Below are 17,926 nucleotides of genomic sequence, written 5' to 3'. Positions count from 1 at the left end.
TAAAATATAATATGAAATAGCCACCAGGTTTAGAAGGGATGCGGCGATATTTATTTATGTTTATCAGATGAATGGATTTGAGTAGGTTAGATCATAATCTTATCTGGAGGATATTGGCCTATTAAATGCAGCAGACCCTAATTTATGTGCTTGATATGTCTGTCTAGCAAATTGTAAAGATATTTGTTGGTACATTAGCCTTTTGTTGTGACACTCGGTGCGGTATCGATTGAGAAATTGATATGATAATTCGGTTGATGAACGATGCCCCGAACGGGTTTCAGGACTGGTTGCGATGTGTGCAGGAGACAATACTTTGAATATGGACATAGTTAGGTCAGAGAGCGAGGTATTTGTTACTTGTGTCACAGATAGCAAAAACTCACCGCAATATTCAAATTTTGAGACCAACTTTGCATTGCTATCACCAGCGGGAGGATACAATTTCTCCGAACGAACCTGCATTTTGTAAACCACGCTCTCTGGCGCGTGAACCCAGCACAAAACACACTGACAAATCACGCCATTTGCAACCGACGAGGCGTGAAATTATATTTTCTTTCAACAGTGAAACGGTTCTCTTTTCCGCCGTTCACTGGCATATCTTCTGTGCCAAATCCGGTGGTCCAAATCGGAAGTCTTCCCTCCGCAATCTTACATCTCAGTGCCAGAGCAATGCGAAGAACAGAAAGTGAGCGTGGGTGATGTGGGCTGGCTCCGGTTCCGGTTCCGGTTCTGCTGTCAAGACAGTATTCTCCGTTTAACAAAGTGATTCTGCGAAAATAAAATACTAGCAGAATACAGTATGATTGTCTTAACGATGATGATGGCAACAGAAAAAGTTCTATAGTTTTTCGTTGCGATGCGAAGTTGTGTTAAAGTTTGGTTTTCGAGATGAAACTGAATAGAAAGGCGATTGTTTTCTATGAGATGCAAACCTTAACAGATAAAAAAAACGTATACACTTTCTGTTTTAATTTCGCCTTTCTTGATTTACTGTTTTCTCATCAATGTAGAATAGAAGAATCATAGGCTTGAATGAAAGATATTTTTTCCATGCAGGCTTTCTTCAATCACGGTGTGTTATCTTTTGCCTGCGGGAAAGGTTTCTGTTGTGATGTGCTTGAATTGCTTTTAATTCGGTAGCTTGGGAACTGGAGTACTTCGAAGCAATTTGTTTATTTAGGGGGTGAACAAAAATAAACATCACCATGTACGAACCGCGGGTGGGTTGTGGGAATTTCGTAAACAGGTGGCAGGCAAGTTCTTCGTATCACAATTTCGGTGCTTATGGGCCATTCGAAAGCATTTCTACCGCTTTGTGCTTGATTAACTTTTTGTAAAGAATATGAGAACCGTTAGCAAAACTGATCCAAATTTAGATAACGTTTTCATTAACAATATCTGCAACTGCTCGAAGCTCTCATTAAACCTACTCGAAATTAAAAAGTTAGGTTGAAAAGGTAAGTGTCTAAGTGCTTAGTTTTGAAGATCGTGCACAGCTGTATGAGGCGAAAAGATGCTAAATGCCAATATTTGCACTGTGAAAGTGCTTCTTTTGAAGTTAATGGTGGTTCGTTGCCCAAAAACATCTAATGTTAACTCTTCACTACACCCCAGGAATTTCGTCTAAAGGTTTTCACAGTCGCAAAGTTACAGAGTCCAAGATGGCAAAACTAGATAGAAAAACAAGGCAACGATTCACCCTTATCACGAAGTAGTTTGAATATGTATTTCACTAGTGGTTTCTCATGTTGAGCTCATATACAAATACCCAGTAATGAACTAAGTATGTTAAAGGTGAGTATTTTTGTAATTGGGTATACCAGAGTCTATGATTATATAGATTCGCGCAAAGAGAAAATCTATTGGTCCAGCAACACAGTTTTTGTACCGTTTGTGGCCAAAAACTATACAGTACTAAATTATAAACTCATAAACATAGACTCTGGGGTATAGATCATTGCGCGATGACGTCACAAAAAAAGAAGACAGAGATTGGACAGTTGTCGCGGGTTTGTTTACATAGTAAAATTATCGGCTCGAATAAAAATGCGGAAGTGTCTTGTTAAAAATTGCGTTTCCAAGAATAAACCAAAAGATTACAGTAACGAATTCGCATAGGTGGAGAGTTTTCCCATCTGCACCGTACTCGTATCATTCGTTTTCACTTCTATCACTAAACAGTGAATGGAAAAAATTCTAACACCTTGTAAACAAACCCGAGGTTATTTTTCGTGTGCAATGATCTATACCAGAGTCTATGTTTAAGAGTCCCGCAAAGATGAAACCAGAGGAACCAAATCAGTGTCAAACGAGGGTACCAATCGAGCAATGTAAATAAACAAGGTGATAATGTTAGGAGTGGATGAAAAGTGTTGTAATTGAGCGTAATAAAGAATATGTGTTTTTCCGAAGTTTTACTTACACATTTTAATCCAACGTTAAACCTGTACACTGGTTCACTTAAATTTAACAAAACATCACCGGTAAAATCTTTCAAAACTGTGTACCTTGTGAAGAATTTCAAAAAATGATATTCGCTTATGCATGGTGAATAACAGAACTGTATAGTTCTTGGCAACAAACGGCACAAAAACTGTGTTGCCGAAACGATAGATTTTCTCTTCGCGCGACTCTATATACCATAGACTCTGATCTATACGAGCTCGATATAAATATTTAGGGGCAAGACACTATTAATATATTGCGACATATTTCCACTATTCAATATTACGAAGTATTTATCGTTGCATTGTTGGGCATCCCTCTATATATATCATAGCTATATTTACGTTGAATTATCGTTGGAAAGATGTTAATTGACAAATAAACAATAAATATCAATATATACACACTTATTCTCGTTTTAATTGTTCAGTAATTTTTATTACGGTCATGTTCAGTAAATTTGAAAAAATACTGATCATTTTGTAATTTCCTCAAAAGTAACTGATGTCGGTTAAAGTTTTTACCGAATTACCGTTATACAAAAGGCACTTGACGAGCTCAGCAAAAAACAATGCTGACCTTTTCTGTAAACTAAAGTATGTTCTGCACTTTCATAAAGTTCAGTAAATATTTGACGATCTGTCAGCACCTACCTAGGTGTTGCTGAAAACCCTTCATTTGATTTACTGAACTCTTGATGTTTGTTCGGCAATTTTTCTGCATCTGTCAAAACGAAACATCAAAAGTCCGCCATTTTGCAAATATTCAAAGAGTTTCGAAGCTGAGTTTTTAAAGTGTTTCGCGTGTGATTTTCAAAAAAAAAATTAAAATGGATATCGTTGTTTCAAATCTACAAGAAAACGACGTGGAAGTACACGATCTATTCAGTAAGTTGTTATTTATCAAATATGTACGTGTGTAAATATGTATTTGTGTATTTTAGTTGAATGTTTCATATCATGGCACATCCGCAACAATGATTTCACCCAAGGTTCTATCTATTACGATTGAGATAATGCAAATCATTTCAGGCAGCATATGGATATCGCTCTTTCAAATCTACAAGAAAACGACGTGGAAGTACACGATCTATTCAGTAAGTTGTTATTTATCAAATATGTACGTGTGTAAATATGTATTTGTGTATTTTAGTTGAATGTTTCATATCATGGCACATCCGCAACAATGATTTCACCCAAAGTTCTATCTATTACGATTGAGATAATGCAAATCATTTCAGGCAGCATATGGAAATTTTTCCACCACAGGAGAGCAGTGTACTAGAAGCCTGCAATAAAAAGCCTATATTCATCATAACATTAAACGTATCAAGTTTTTACTTGAATGTGCTGGGAACACCAGTATGATCGATCCAAACAAGCAGAAATACCTTTATAAAATTATTCAACGGTTGTAATAGCAGCTTTCACAATGGTCATATTAATTTTTCTCTTTTCGCTGTACGTTTACAGAACGCTCGGTAATTTGTGACGAATCGTCAGCTTTGTGAATTTACAAAACGCTCGGTAATTCGTGACGAATAGTCAGCATGTAAATACCGACTCATGCAGCAATTTTTGATGAACACTTTGTAAATTTTTACTGAGCTATCTTCTATGTTTGACGTTTCAGCGAGAATGAAAAATTACCGAACACTCGTCAAGCAAACAAATTACTGAACAGATTGCTGATGGCTCAACTGTTGAGAACTCGTTAAAAATATTACTGAGTTCGGTAAAAGAAACTAAGTGTGTATCAACCAATATCGTGTATTATCCGTAATGTTTTTTCTTATGTTCGAGCAGCGATGCCAGACATGTGGAAGACATGTCTTGGAAGACATTTATCTTGCGGTGAAGGCATCTTTGTTTGTGTAGAGAAATGGAAGACATGCGAAAATATGCGAAGACATTAGAAAATATGTGATATGACTCGAATTTTGCAGAGGTGCTGATCTTTTTTTTTACCTCGACAGTTTTTGATTTGCCGGTAATTTTTTTAGTCTTTGGTCGGTCCCTACGGGCCATCTTAGGTTGGAAGACATGTGAAGACATCTTTTATTGGAACGTGAAGACATTTGGAAAAATGACCTGGCATCGCTGTGTTCGAGAGACAAGTTGGGTGGAACAAATCAAGCTCATTAGACATTTAAAATTAAATAAACCCGGAATTTACGTTTTTTTTTCACACGGAAGTTTCCCAAGCAACAATTGAAACATAATAAAAAAATAAATTGTGACTATTTGTTGCACTAACGAAATTCCCAAGTTTCATGAAACATCTTTTGTTACAACGATGATATTGTAAAAATACAAGCAACAACGAAAGTTGCATCGTTGCTTCAATAAACTTTACACCAACAACGTGATTCACGATGTTGGGTTTGTTGTTGAAACGTGTAAACGGCATTTGAAGACCTAACCTTCACTAGATAGATCCAGTGGGCGGAGCATATAAGTTGTCAACGTGATGCTTGCAAGATACACAAAACAAACACAAAGTAATACTACTAAAAGTTACTGTCATGTTCGCAAGCTGTGTAACAGCAACTTTTGCTCGATTGTTCGCCTTATATTTGTTTTTGAGATGATGTTATACATTGCGTTGTAACTTTTCACTGATGTCCATGCCTTCACGTCGTAAAGCGATCAATTTATATAAGGAAATGATGCTGTGGTGATAAACCTATGTTCTTTACAGCGCTCATTGCAAATTTTATTATCTTTACAATGCAAGAGAGGGAAATATTAACCGGTTGTAATTTTTAACATGTTAAATAAAGTTATTAACGGTGTAACTATCAAATGACCTTTTATTTAACATCGTCGTAACCTCTGATACAAGTCATCCATAAACCATTTTCACAATTCGGCTGAAAAATTTGGGTCTCTAAAACGAAATGAAATAAATTGCTTTTAATACACTATCACGCTGAGGTGCGGATTTAGGGAAAATGAATCAGCAAAATTAAAAACCTGAGCATGAGATTGAGCATGATTAGAAAAGCAAAATTGAAAACTGAGCAATAATTTGCAAGAATTTCTACAGCAAACGACGTAAATAGTAGAAACGTGAAAATTTAATTGAAATTGACAACTGGAGTTGAATCCTCATCAATTTTTTGTAAATAATCAATCAATCGCTATACATGCAATCTTTTGTTTACCACGACGTCATGTAATTGCTGTTCCGTGCAAGTTGCTGTTACGATACATCTTCGTTGCTGAAATTTGACAAAGCAACATTTATCATGTTGTTATCAAATTCCATGCATATATTCATACACATTGCTGTTTCATTCTTGAAACTTGTGTTGAAACAACGGAAATGTTGCAATTGGCTCCGCCTCCTGCGCTTTTTCGGTCATTGTTTATGAAACTGAAATGTAGCTGCAACTTAGTTTCGCATAAGAATTTGTTGCTGTGATGCAAAAAGTTCATAATCGAAACAAATTTTGCTGCTTGGGTTGCCTAGAAAACCGCTGTCGAAGTGAATTTTGCAGTGCTCCCTAATAGTGGAAGGAAGGCATTTTACAAGGAAAAATAAAAAAAAATTATACTACTTTTATTGTAATCTGTCTAATACCCTAGTATAAATCAGCCGTACGAAAACACAACAAGTTAACGCTTTTAGAGCGGTTTTGTGTTTATTGTATATTCATATTTGTAAATTCGCTCAATTTCCTCAGGAATAATGGTTATTACAAACATTTGAAATGATTACCCCATATTACACTTTTGACGTATGACTACGTAAAATATTATCGATTGATTGTAAATTTGACAGAGATAAAATGAAAATCTAAAATTGCGTTCGGTACGAAAAATGATCTTATGAAATCTGCAATCTACATAGTGTCGCTGCAAGTTACACCTCACCAGAGAGCATTTCCACCTGATGTAAAACTACACTAGTACAAAAATTAATTAATTAATAAAATGTAATATTTCTATGCAGGCGCCAAATTTTTTGTACTACCATTGCAGAGAAGAGACTGGATACATCTGCATAATGTAAAACATCATTCTAAGATTCATTTCAATCTAATAAAAAGGTGTTTTAAATTCGTTTCGCTTCAACGCATATTGATTTTGTATGATAGAATAATAAGTGAGTAAGGCATGCAAGGTTATTTTCTGATGCTGTTCTTCGAAATGAGACCCACTTTTTCGAGTGCGTTTTGCGAAATAAGACCAGTGACACAGAAGGTGTGAAACGACTCGGCGCCAACCTGTTTCATTTGCACTCCCGCTCAACATGTCAGCAGCAAGCTTGACGGGATTCGACAAAATATTTAACTGGGGTTATTTAAACCGAAGTACAAGACAGCTTTTATCCCGTGTTTCCAAATTGAAAATAGTTTCAATTATGTATTCGCAAATAAGGCATGCTGTCAGAATCACGGACAACCAGATATTTTCATGTTTTCTACACACTTTTTTCGGGCGGATTTAAAAAATTCGATGGTTTTCACATGGACTTTCAAATTAATGTGCGTTTCTTACGCAAATTCTCGAACTTACGTGGATTCTCAAATTTACGAGTTTTTTGACGTTTTTTAACGCAGTACAGAGATCCGTGTAGAAAAAACTGATTGCAAAATTGACTGGCATTTAGTACAACCGTAACTTTTGCTCCAGTTCAGATTTTTCAAGGCTGCCTAAGGTATTGATTCATTATGATAATATATCTGAATATTTGCTCAACAAAAGCCATCTGTACAACATTGTTTTACAACTTAAAATAGCATTTCCATCAAACGAAAAAAAATCTCAAGTTACATTTCATTTTTTATTTATGATAACGATACAGATTCAAAAGAATTTTCAGAAACAACCGTCACTAACAAATAAAACAATTGTAAGAGGAAGACCTTCGTAATAATTGCATTATCAATAGTTTAAAACAAACGGTATTCATCTGTTGTTTTCCTATTACTCGCTTGGTCAGAGCAGCAATCGTATAATGGAACATGTTTTCCTCAGTTTGAGGCACATGACGTACCATCAGTGACCTCTCACGATCATTTTCATTGTATTTCAACTATCTACCGCTTGGTGGCAGCGAACAAATTTACATTTATCCTCGTTTGGGTTGGTTTATTCAGTATATTAGTTTTGCGTGAACTTTTTATCTAGAGCAGTTATGTTGTATATCTTGTACGCAATAAATTACAGCTTGCATACAGAACGTAGTTAGGCCGTTACAATTTTTATTTTCATTTTATGTCACCCCCCACACTTCAAAAATCTTGAATGTTGGAAGGGGAAGAAAAAAAGCTCATACCGTTTTATTCATTTTATTTGTTTTCCGACAGCATTATTGCTTAATTTAGCAATGAACAAGTCCAGCAGAGAGAGTGTTGTCAAAAGGCAAGCGATATAGATAATAATAATAATAGCACAGACAAACAGACGTGCCACTTGATGCCATCGACCAGAAAATAACGATTATTTTGAAATTTTGCTTAGTGGGCAAAAACGCCGCTTGTGTCGCTGTAAGCAAGCGTGCACATTCATTATCAAAGACAAAAACCGTCAGTAATGCAGCTGGTTTTAATTTAAGCAAGCGCGCACACCCTTTAGCAAAAACAAAAACCGTTTTACGAAAAGAAGTTAGTAGGCAATAAGCTCACATGGTGGCGCACGAGTGTAACGTTTCGAATAAGGCCGAAGATTTTTCAGGATTTTTCTTCGAAGAAGCACGTCTGTTTGTCTGTGATGATAGTGTTATTTTTCAACATTTATTCGAGTGCAAGTTACAAACGTCATAACTTGCACACAAACTTTTATCAAAGATTTTTTTTTTTTCGTCTCGGTGTTATTTATTTTTTGCCACCCCCTTTGCTAAGTTGGATACCTTGGACATAAAAAGAATTCGAAATTTGCATCAGCCTAATTGGAAAATTCAGAATATTGGGTAAACAAAACAAAATTCAATTGAATTACAGCAACATTGTGTGAAAAAGATTGATTAGTATTAGCACAGACAAACAGACATGCCACTCGAAGACGATTTCTTCGACCAGAAAAATAACGATTATTTTGAAATTTTGCTTAGTGGGCAGTAATGCCGCTAGTGTCGCTATAAACGAGCGTGCACATTCATTATCAAAGACGAAAACCGTCTGTGATGCCGCTGGTGTTGATTTAAGCAAGCGTGCACACCCATTTGTAAAGACAAAAATCGTTTCACGAAAATAAGATAGTTATTTGCAATAAGATTAAAGGAGCATCTATGAGGGCAGTCATAAGCTTACTAACCATAACAGCTCCCAATGTCTTCCGTTTTTTAGCTAGGGTATACTTAGTAGACGGTATCTTTCTTCGTAAGAAGGCAACTCTATACTGTTACGCCAAGATAAGAACCGAAGGGCATATCGTATAAACCTTGATTACACAGACTCAATTCTGCGGATCCATATTTCTGCGTACGGGCTCCAAACAATAACAGTACAGAACGTACAAGCGAGAAGTATAAGGCTCTTAGGCAATATGGGTTTCTTCTAAGTTTTGGTAAAGATGCCACCCTCTGGACCCCTCCACGTTTTCGTGAGACCCAAATGTGTCTGTGTTTTCTTTTTCTAATTTTTCAAACACATTGAGCAAACACTGGGAATTTTCATACGTATCAATTGCTCCATGTATCAAATCATGTCAGGTAGATGAAATATGGTATGTAAGAGTGAATTTTGGAGTTTCTAAATTATTTCAGTACAAAATCACAAAACTACGTATTTTCATAAAAAAACAAATAAGAAAATCGTTCTTCAAATTTTAGGCTCTACATTTTTGAAGCAAGGTCTCCTGAATCAATACGCGATAGAATATTTATTTTAGCATACAAATATTTTGAGAAAAACGAGTTTAAACTCACTAAAGTACGTATTTTCATGGAAACCTGATTTTCTAAGTCTCCCACAGTAGGTTTCAACTTGGCTCTTCAATTTTCAAGCTCTATATTTCTAGAGTATTTAGAGAGTATTTCGTTCCCTTAATGCTAGAACTAGATAACTCGAAAATTGACGTTTCGAGAAAAACGAGTTTGAAAATTTGACCTATTCTGGTGATGGCGATTCAAATGCAATTATTAAAGGTTCAGATTTAATGAAACGCATCCATATCGTTTCAGGCCCGTTATAGCAACGAAAAAATCAACAAAAAAACCGAGTTTTTTAGTTTTATCACAAAATACGCTTGATTTACGTTGAGATATCTAGATATTGTTGAGATATTGTTGAATAACTTTTTTTCTCGTAATCGTTTTTCAACGAGTTTTGGATATGTTATAGAGCTCGACGAGATAAATATGATGGCATACTTAACTCAAAATCGACAAATTTCGAGTTATCTAGTTCTAGCATTAAGGGGACGATTTAGATATAGAGATTCAGAAGACGGAATCCAAAGATTGTAGCATGCACAGATTAAGAGAAAAACGAGTTTGAATACACTAAAGTACGAGTTCATATGAAAACTTGATTTTCTCCAAATCTGTACATGCTAGAAAAAATCTTTTATCATCTTTGGATTCAGAAAAACGGGGAGGGGTCCAGAGGGGTGGCACCTTTACCAAAACTATTCCCCTTGAATAAAATTCCCAAATCGGCCGTTCAAGTGCTGAAAACGAGCATTTTCAAAAAAACAAGTTCCGTCCCTGGTCTTTACGGGTTAATGCGTCGAGCAGGCACTCCTGCAATGTTCGGATTATTGATGTTTTCATACAATTAACTTAGGTGAAAAAGTAGGAATCTTGTGTACTCACAACTTTTCTATTTTCACGTTGTTTACCGAGGTAATTTATTACAGAATGCAGGAGTAGTAATGAATCTTACAATGGTTTCGTATCGATTATATGGCCTTACTCTAGCCTTCTAACAACTTTAGATATCCTTTTTATAGTTAAACTAAAAACAAGTATGATAAAATATCTGGCATTCCAACTTTAAGTTGAATTTTAAATGGTATCCCCGCCATTACCCGTGCTTATTCAAATACTAGAACGTTCCTTCGTGTTCATAGAGACAGGAACAAAAAATTTTTGTGAGCAATTTTGGTCTAAACAATTGTGAAAACAAGAACGAGCGTTTGACACGCCAGCGGCCATTTTTTAGCAAGTAATGTTAGCTAAGTGCGCCACTCATGTAATTAATATTCGAACGCTTCGAATCTTGATAGCCGTTTCGCATACCAAAACTTTGTTTGATATATCTAGCTCGTGGAATTCGATATTTTTGGGGTTGTTTTCTTCCAACCATATCAAGTTTTTTTGGGAATTATCGCTGAATTCCTCAAAAAATACAAACAATAAATCTGATGTACTAACTTCATATCCAAGGAAGAGTTTTTCTAAATACTATTCTCTACGAACTACCTTTAGACATTATCCTTCTGCTTTGCTTCCTTAAGAAATCAGCGGCAACACCAAAAGATGGCCTATAATTTCATGATCAACATTCAAGAATACATAGTTCATTTAGGGGGCAACCCTTAGGAGTTATTAATTTCGCACTGATTTCAGTCCTTTCCGACCACTGCGCGTGGTGGTCATGACATTTGGTAGTCTAACAGTACACCAGGATCTTTCACTAAAAATGTACGAATTGAGTAATTCACCGTTAACTGTATAGTTACAAATTATTGGATTTTTCGTCCGGGTAAATGATTTCACGGAAAATTTTCTCTAACTAATGGTCAGCAGGTATTTGCAACACGAGTCGTAGAAAAGTACAACGTACCTCTGCAGCCCCCGCAGTCAGCAATAGATATTGCCAAATATAATTTGAGATCATCGGCATAAATCAGTCCGCATCCTAGTGGCAAAACTAGGCAGATATCGTTGAAAAATGACAAGAAAAGCAATGGACCAAGGTTGCTTCCTTGAAGCACACTCGAAAAATTTACAAAACTATAGAACTCACCATTTCCGAAGTTCACCAATCAAGATCGATTTGTAAGATAAGTCTTCATCTAGTTAACAAGAGGAGATGCAACTCCAAGTCTTTCAATTTTCGCTAATGAGATAGCATGATCAACGCGATCAAATGCTGCCTTCAAATCTGTGTATATTGCATCCACTTGCAATCCAAGCTCCATGCGCGTAATACAGTGTGAGCTAAACCATGCTGATCCTCAGATATGTTCGGTTTAGTAGCACGTTTCCGAATAAAATTTCAAATAACCAAGTAAGTTTTAAAACTAACACATTACTAACACACACTAGCACATAACAGAGGTTATACCATGATAATTAAGACTGTATTGCTTGTTGCCGTGCTTGGAAACAAGGAACAGAAATGTTTTTTCAACAATAATGAATACTCTAACTGTGCCAACGATTTGTTGAAAATGATCCTAAGAGGTACGCATAGCAGTGATGCGCATTTTTAGTACAATGGCTGAAATTCCATCTGGTCCAGGGGATAAGGAGGACTTCAGTTTTCCTAAAGCTGTCAAAACATTGTTGTCAGAAAACTGCACATTGGACAGACTAATCAGGTTAGTTGAATAGTCTAGGATTGCTCTTTGGACTTACTCTTCAGTGGCTGAATTTGTCTTGAAAAGAAATGTTTGGCAAATAAATCACAGATTTAATCACAGAGCTGGCGAATTCGTTCACAAGAAACATGATAAATGGCAGTCCGGTTTCTTTCCGTTGTTTGTTGAGTTTGAATTGAATTCACGTTTGGACACTGGGTTGCGTATAGTGCCTAAGCGCAGCTGCTCTAAGACGTTTGAGTATTCGAAGTTGCCGGTTCGACCAAAGATGAGTTGTCCGAGGACGAAAAACAGGAACGTGAATAGTGAACAGCTAATTCAAAATTGAAGAGAAAATTTCAACAGAAGCATTAACATCAGCGTTTAATAAAAGGTGCCCGTTTGGAAGATACTTGGCTCCCGAGCCCCCACAATCCTACATCCGGCCAAGGTTATTAGCAACTCTAGCTGAGTTTTTGAAGATACAGTTACAGATGTAGAGCTATAAAAATGCTATTTCAGGAAACACCTGAAATGATCAATAATTTATAACAAAAAATATTCGAGTACCATTATCTCAAATTTTTACGATACAGACATCAACTAGCATTACTTTCTTTTATTCTAAGCAACAAAATTATGGAATTCATTCCTCGACGAAACCGGATCTTTTGAATGGGAAAGGGGCGAATAGCTCATGATCGATAATCAATTTTGTTGACTGAATTTTCTTTTCGGAAGATCACAGACAATGTACGAAGGAATAAACTTTTTCAAATCGATGCCCAGACAAGTAAATCGTGCAACAACAATGGTCAAGTTTAAAATATTTTTATTTCACACCTCAAATCAGTATCGTAGACAGGTTAGAGTTTTTATTGTAAATTAATAAAGAAAATTGCAAAATTTATGTATTTTTTTTTTTTCAATTTATTAGGTATATTAAGGTATGAGGTTAATTAAAGATGATGGATTTTTGTTTTAGTATAGCTATATAATATTAAGTAGCAGTGACGTAGTCAGATTTTCCTCCTGAGGAGTTTAATGAAAAAAAAAGTTATGAGAATAGTGAGGAGAGAGCAGGTTGAGGAAGAGAGGGACCTGAATTGTTGACTGTGTTATGTGGCGAAACAGGATTGAAGATACAGTGGTTTGGCGCTCTTACCTCACTCACTCTGAATACGGGTTGCGTTGTAGTAGGAATATGAGTGCGTGAGAATATTGAAGAGATAGAGCTGGAGAGAACAATGAAAAAGATCAAATGTTTTCCTTCTGTCATTACCTTACCGAGCAACTCAATCGTTGAATAGTCCAGTTAATGGTCATTTCGAGAACACCATTCGAATAGTTGTTCATAGCATGACAAAAACAACAAAGTTCATCCCATTTTGTTGATATTATTGGTTTTTCGACAGCGTATATACTCGATTTAACTACAAACAAGTCCAGTGTCAGTGAGAGTGTCGTCAAGAGACAAGCCAAATAATTATTACCGATGATAAAGACTTATTTTGCAACATTCATTTGAATGCAAGTTACAAACGCCGTAACTTGCATACAAATTTTCATTGAATTGAACGGTACCTTCTGCATCAAATTTCGAACACCTAAGCTATGATGTAACTTCTTGCACTAAAAAATCAACGAAAATTGAATTTTCTCGTCGATCTTAAAGGTTTAACATGTTTGTTATTTTTATTTGATGCAATTAAGGGCAATATATATAGATTCAATATGAAATTAACGTGAATTTAGAACTCGGCTTTGATTCAAATTCCGAACACTCCAATCAATCACTAAAAGGTAGATAGGCAAACCGTCGCAACACTGACTGTCACTTTTTTCATCGCCTGCTGGTTCTCTGAAAGTGGTCCTACAGTAAAGAGCTATACATCAATGAGTAAAGGACATTCCGAGGAATGAAGTGGTATAAAGTAGTTATACTTTTGATAACTCTACCTATAAAAATGTGATTTTTGTTCTGAAGTGTTCGAAGTTTGAATCGAAACGGTATTTCTTTTTTTTCTTTCGGTGTTAATTATTTTCGCCTCCCTCTTGACTAATTTTGATTATCTTGGACATATAAAGAATTCGAAATTTGTATCACCCTCAATAGAAAACAACATCCCAGTCAGTTGAGTATTTTGTACTATTTTTACCGTTTAGATGTGTACAGCGAGGTTCCCAATATGGCAAAAATTCTAATTGAAACTTTGCAGTCTCAAGCTAACTGTGCACCAGAAAAACAGCTCGTCTACGGATTGTTTGATTTGCAACTATTAATGACACCGATCATTTCTTCCTGGTTTCGAGAGTTTAATGCCAAATATGAAGTGATCCTACGTGTTGTGTATATCCTTATTTCTTTTATTTCAGGAAACATCCAAGATCGTGAATGATTTATAAAAAAAATATCCGAATATTATTTTCTTTCGTTCTTTGTACAGATATTGTTAATTCCGCACAATGATATCCGCGCCTTTATTGATTTTCGAGAAATGAACACTGGAATGTATTCTGAGTTTCACTTGTGTATCAAAATAGAACCTTCGATTTAGTAATCCGAGTCAATGAATAGACGGGTGATTATTTGCTTGCATGACATACCGTTCCCGTTGAATTCGGTCCTTCTCAAGAAACGACCCAATGATAAATCAGAAGATTTTTGATGACCAACAATCATTTAATATTTTCCGGGAAGTTTAAGTGGTGCCAATGAATTTTACTGAGATAACCTCATTATGGTGATAAATAACGTTTAATGAAATTTCATAAAAAAAAGTCATACTCCCGTTATAGTTTACACTATTAAATAAATGCAATCAACTTAAAAATGCCTTTTCAGCGATAACTCATTGTGGTGTCAATTCTTCTGGATGATTTTCACTTGCAACTTTAACAATCCATTTGCTATAATCAACCAACTCAAAAACAACTGAGCTCAAATTTTCAACACCAATCAAGCAGACTTGCACTATATTAGGCAGTGGAGAAATTCTGCAATTTCCGAAAATTATAAGACTGTATTTGCTCAATAGTAACATCACTTTATTTGATTTCCATCTTTCACTTCTTTCAGCACAACGCTCAGCCGAACCATCTTCCCACTGCGAACCAAACGTTCAAAACCATTTCCCAGATGCGACCGATCGACTTAGTCCTTCTTAATGCTGGCCTTAATCAGCGACAAATTGTTCTGCTGGAAACACTTGAATCCCCGGAATGCCCAATGGCACACGTTTCCGTCGCTGTTCTTGTCAACGCACTTGAGGATCTCGGCCCGGATTTCGTCGGCATCCCGGCCATGGGCTAGCTGTTGTACGAGATTGTCCACAAGCGGTCCGTCGGTGTCATCGAACAGCTGCATCTTGTTGAATATGCACTTGATGTAGCACTGGGTAGTATCATCTTCGGGGAACTGCCACTTCTTGAACTTGGTCACATGATCCTCCGGGACGTTCAGTGCCGTCACGCATTCGTTCCGGTAGCGATGCAGATCTTCGGTTGTTTGGACGGTGAAATCAGCTGCAGCCTACAAATTGTGAGAGAAGGGAATCAGTTTCCTAAATTGCTGAAGGATTAATAAAATTTCGGCTTACCACAGCTAGCAGGGCAAAGACGGCAACAAACAGCTTCATTATTCCGATGACAGAGGATTCAGGCACTCGTTTCGCACAGGATTACTTTCGCCGGTTCGGTGAGAAATGGAACTGATGCCTGATCGGCTCGGTACCGACAGCTTTTATATCGTCTGGACGTGCGGTCAAATGTCGAAACGAGCGAGCGATTATTCGTTCGTCCGTGTGGAGCCTGAGCGATGGATGGGTGCATTATACTTATTTTACCTCAACAAATGCGGCTCGCCGTACCTATTCGTATATGCACATACGCAAATAGGAAGCATTGATTATCTCCTAGGGTTCATAAACCAGCCGGCGATAGGGATGCTGCTTATTGCATATTGGTTCGGCTTGGTTCAGTTATGCGTTTTGTTTGATTTTTTGTAATCTCGACTGTTTTTTTAAAGGAAATAATTCAGTGATAAATCAGTTCAAGGAATGCACTATAAAATAAAGCAGCTGAAATTATGGCCCACTTTTGTACTGAAGAAGATTACAAGTAGTTATCGAGCAACGTATCTGCAGACGAGTAAATTATTACACACTCTTGAAGTTAACAGTAGAATTTACAATCAATGAATCACTGGACCTTATAATTACAGCGTGTAGGTGAAAACTTGAAACATAAAAAAGGAATGTTACACTTCATCTATTTTTAAACTAATATAAAACAACTTTTGTCAGACATAACAGGTCAAAACATGCAGTAGACAAAAATGATCACCAAATTACCAAAATCGGATTACTCCCAGGCTAAATGCTTACACTTTGGACTTAACGCTCATCCACTCTTTCTCCAAATTCAGTCGTTTTTGAAGATCTTCCTTCTTTACCGGGGCTTGCCCTTCTTTGAATTTTTGTATTTGGTAAGGCTCTGACGAGTTTGGCAGATTTACCTCCTTCGGCACAAAATAATATTGTTGGTTTCGTACCACTCCATTGGCGATTTCGCGTAATGACATGATACCAGACCCGGTGAAAACAGAGTATCATTTTCCTGAGACCGTATTTACTATGTATTTGGCGGGTTGTTAAATTTGCCGCACCAACCAAGTACTTTTTGGCAAATTTGTTGACCTTCTTCTTCCAGAACTACTCCAAATCATCCAGCCAGTACTTGCCCGCTATCATGTACGTATCGCCATCCATAACGATGCATTGCGGCTGCGAATTAATTGAGCGTATTCTGTTTATCGGTTAGGTTGAAAGCACCTCACAAGTTGAAACACTAAAAATCGAGCCATTTTTGTTCTAGTGAGCAAGGAAACATAAATAACCAAGGACAAATTTCTTCCTGTTGCATAGTGATACTTCGTCTCCGACCCTCCGAAGTAAAAAACGCTACCTTACCCCACACCTACTTTTTTTCAAACCGTTACACCATGTTCTACGCATCATGGTTGAAACTAGAAAAACGAGAAAACCGTGATTTTGCGACGCGCTACACTTTTCCGGCAAGTTTGAGCTCATTTCGACCGATTTTTCGCGGAAACTAGTTGCGATCGCGATGGTAATTGTTGTATCTGGAAAAATATACAGTGTTTGAGTTGTAACGTGACTCCCCAAGCAGCACCTGCAACATATTTTGAAATGATACTAATCAATATTTGTTGTTTTAAAACTTTTTTAACGCTGCAAGAAACTTTTCCAGTTGTACTAATGAAGTTTAGAAGAATTGAGTAACATTATGTTATTTGTATGTTGCACTCTCGTTATTCATCACTAGTTACTGCTCAGTAATGTTTTGCAACCTGGTTTCATCTGCATATTTCTAGATTCTTTTAAATAACGATAATGTCACATGATGTGACATTCGGTTGTTTCACAGTTATTTTATTTCAAGGAATGCAACCGAGCAATTACAAAGGTTAGTAACATCGCTTTATGTCATATTTTTGCTAAAACTATCACACAGCAAATGGCCATCTTGAATGTAACTGTATAATACATGGTTACTGTTCGAAATATGGTTTCGGATGTTAAATTTCGCCCTAATAACAATACACTAAGACTAAACATGAGTTTCCGAGCTGCCCTTGCCCCAACACATTTTTCACAAGTTGGCATTTAATAAACACTACCCTTGCCCCAAAACATTTTTCACAATTTGGCGTATATTTTATAACACTTCACAAGAGGCGCGTGAATAAATACGAAGTAAAAATATCTGTTGCACGATAAACTTTTGATCGCAGTTGAAATTACGAAGAATAAGTGCAGAAAAATCTCAATTCATTTGAAAGGTGCAGGTTTTTTATAATATTATAAGATATCAGCTACTTCGAGACAAAAACACCGAAGAGCAATGAGAGTGAGTGTGAACGAAGTTTAATTTTACTGCTCCTCTCTTCACAATAATGCAACAGCTGTCAATGCTGC

At 36.5% G+C, this 17,926-nt stretch overlaps 1 protein-coding gene across 1 annotated transcript; it reads right to left on the bottom strand.

The window, feature by feature from the left end:
• Positions 1-14,953: 14,953 nt before the first annotated feature.
• Positions 14,954-15,684, bottom strand: LOC129717938 (general odorant-binding protein 99a-like). Its single transcript, XM_055668228.1, has 2 exons — positions 15,527-15,684; positions 14,954-15,459 (listed from the first exon to the last, which is right to left on the bottom strand). Exons 1-2 carry the CDS (start codon positions 15,563-15,565, stop codon positions 15,082-15,084), a joined length of 417 nt encoding a protein of 138 aa, XP_055524203.1. The 5' UTR covers positions 15,566-15,684; the 3' UTR covers positions 14,954-15,081.
• Positions 15,685-17,926: the final 2,242 nt, after the last annotated feature.

The sequence above is a fragment of the Wyeomyia smithii genome, chromosome 1 (assembly GCF_029784165.1).
Source record: "Wyeomyia smithii strain HCP4-BCI-WySm-NY-G18 chromosome 1, ASM2978416v1, whole genome shotgun sequence".
In the NCBI taxonomy this organism is placed as follows: domain Eukaryota; kingdom Metazoa; phylum Arthropoda; class Insecta; order Diptera; family Culicidae; genus Wyeomyia; species Wyeomyia smithii.
This window is presented reverse-complemented; position numbering and strand designations above follow the sequence as displayed.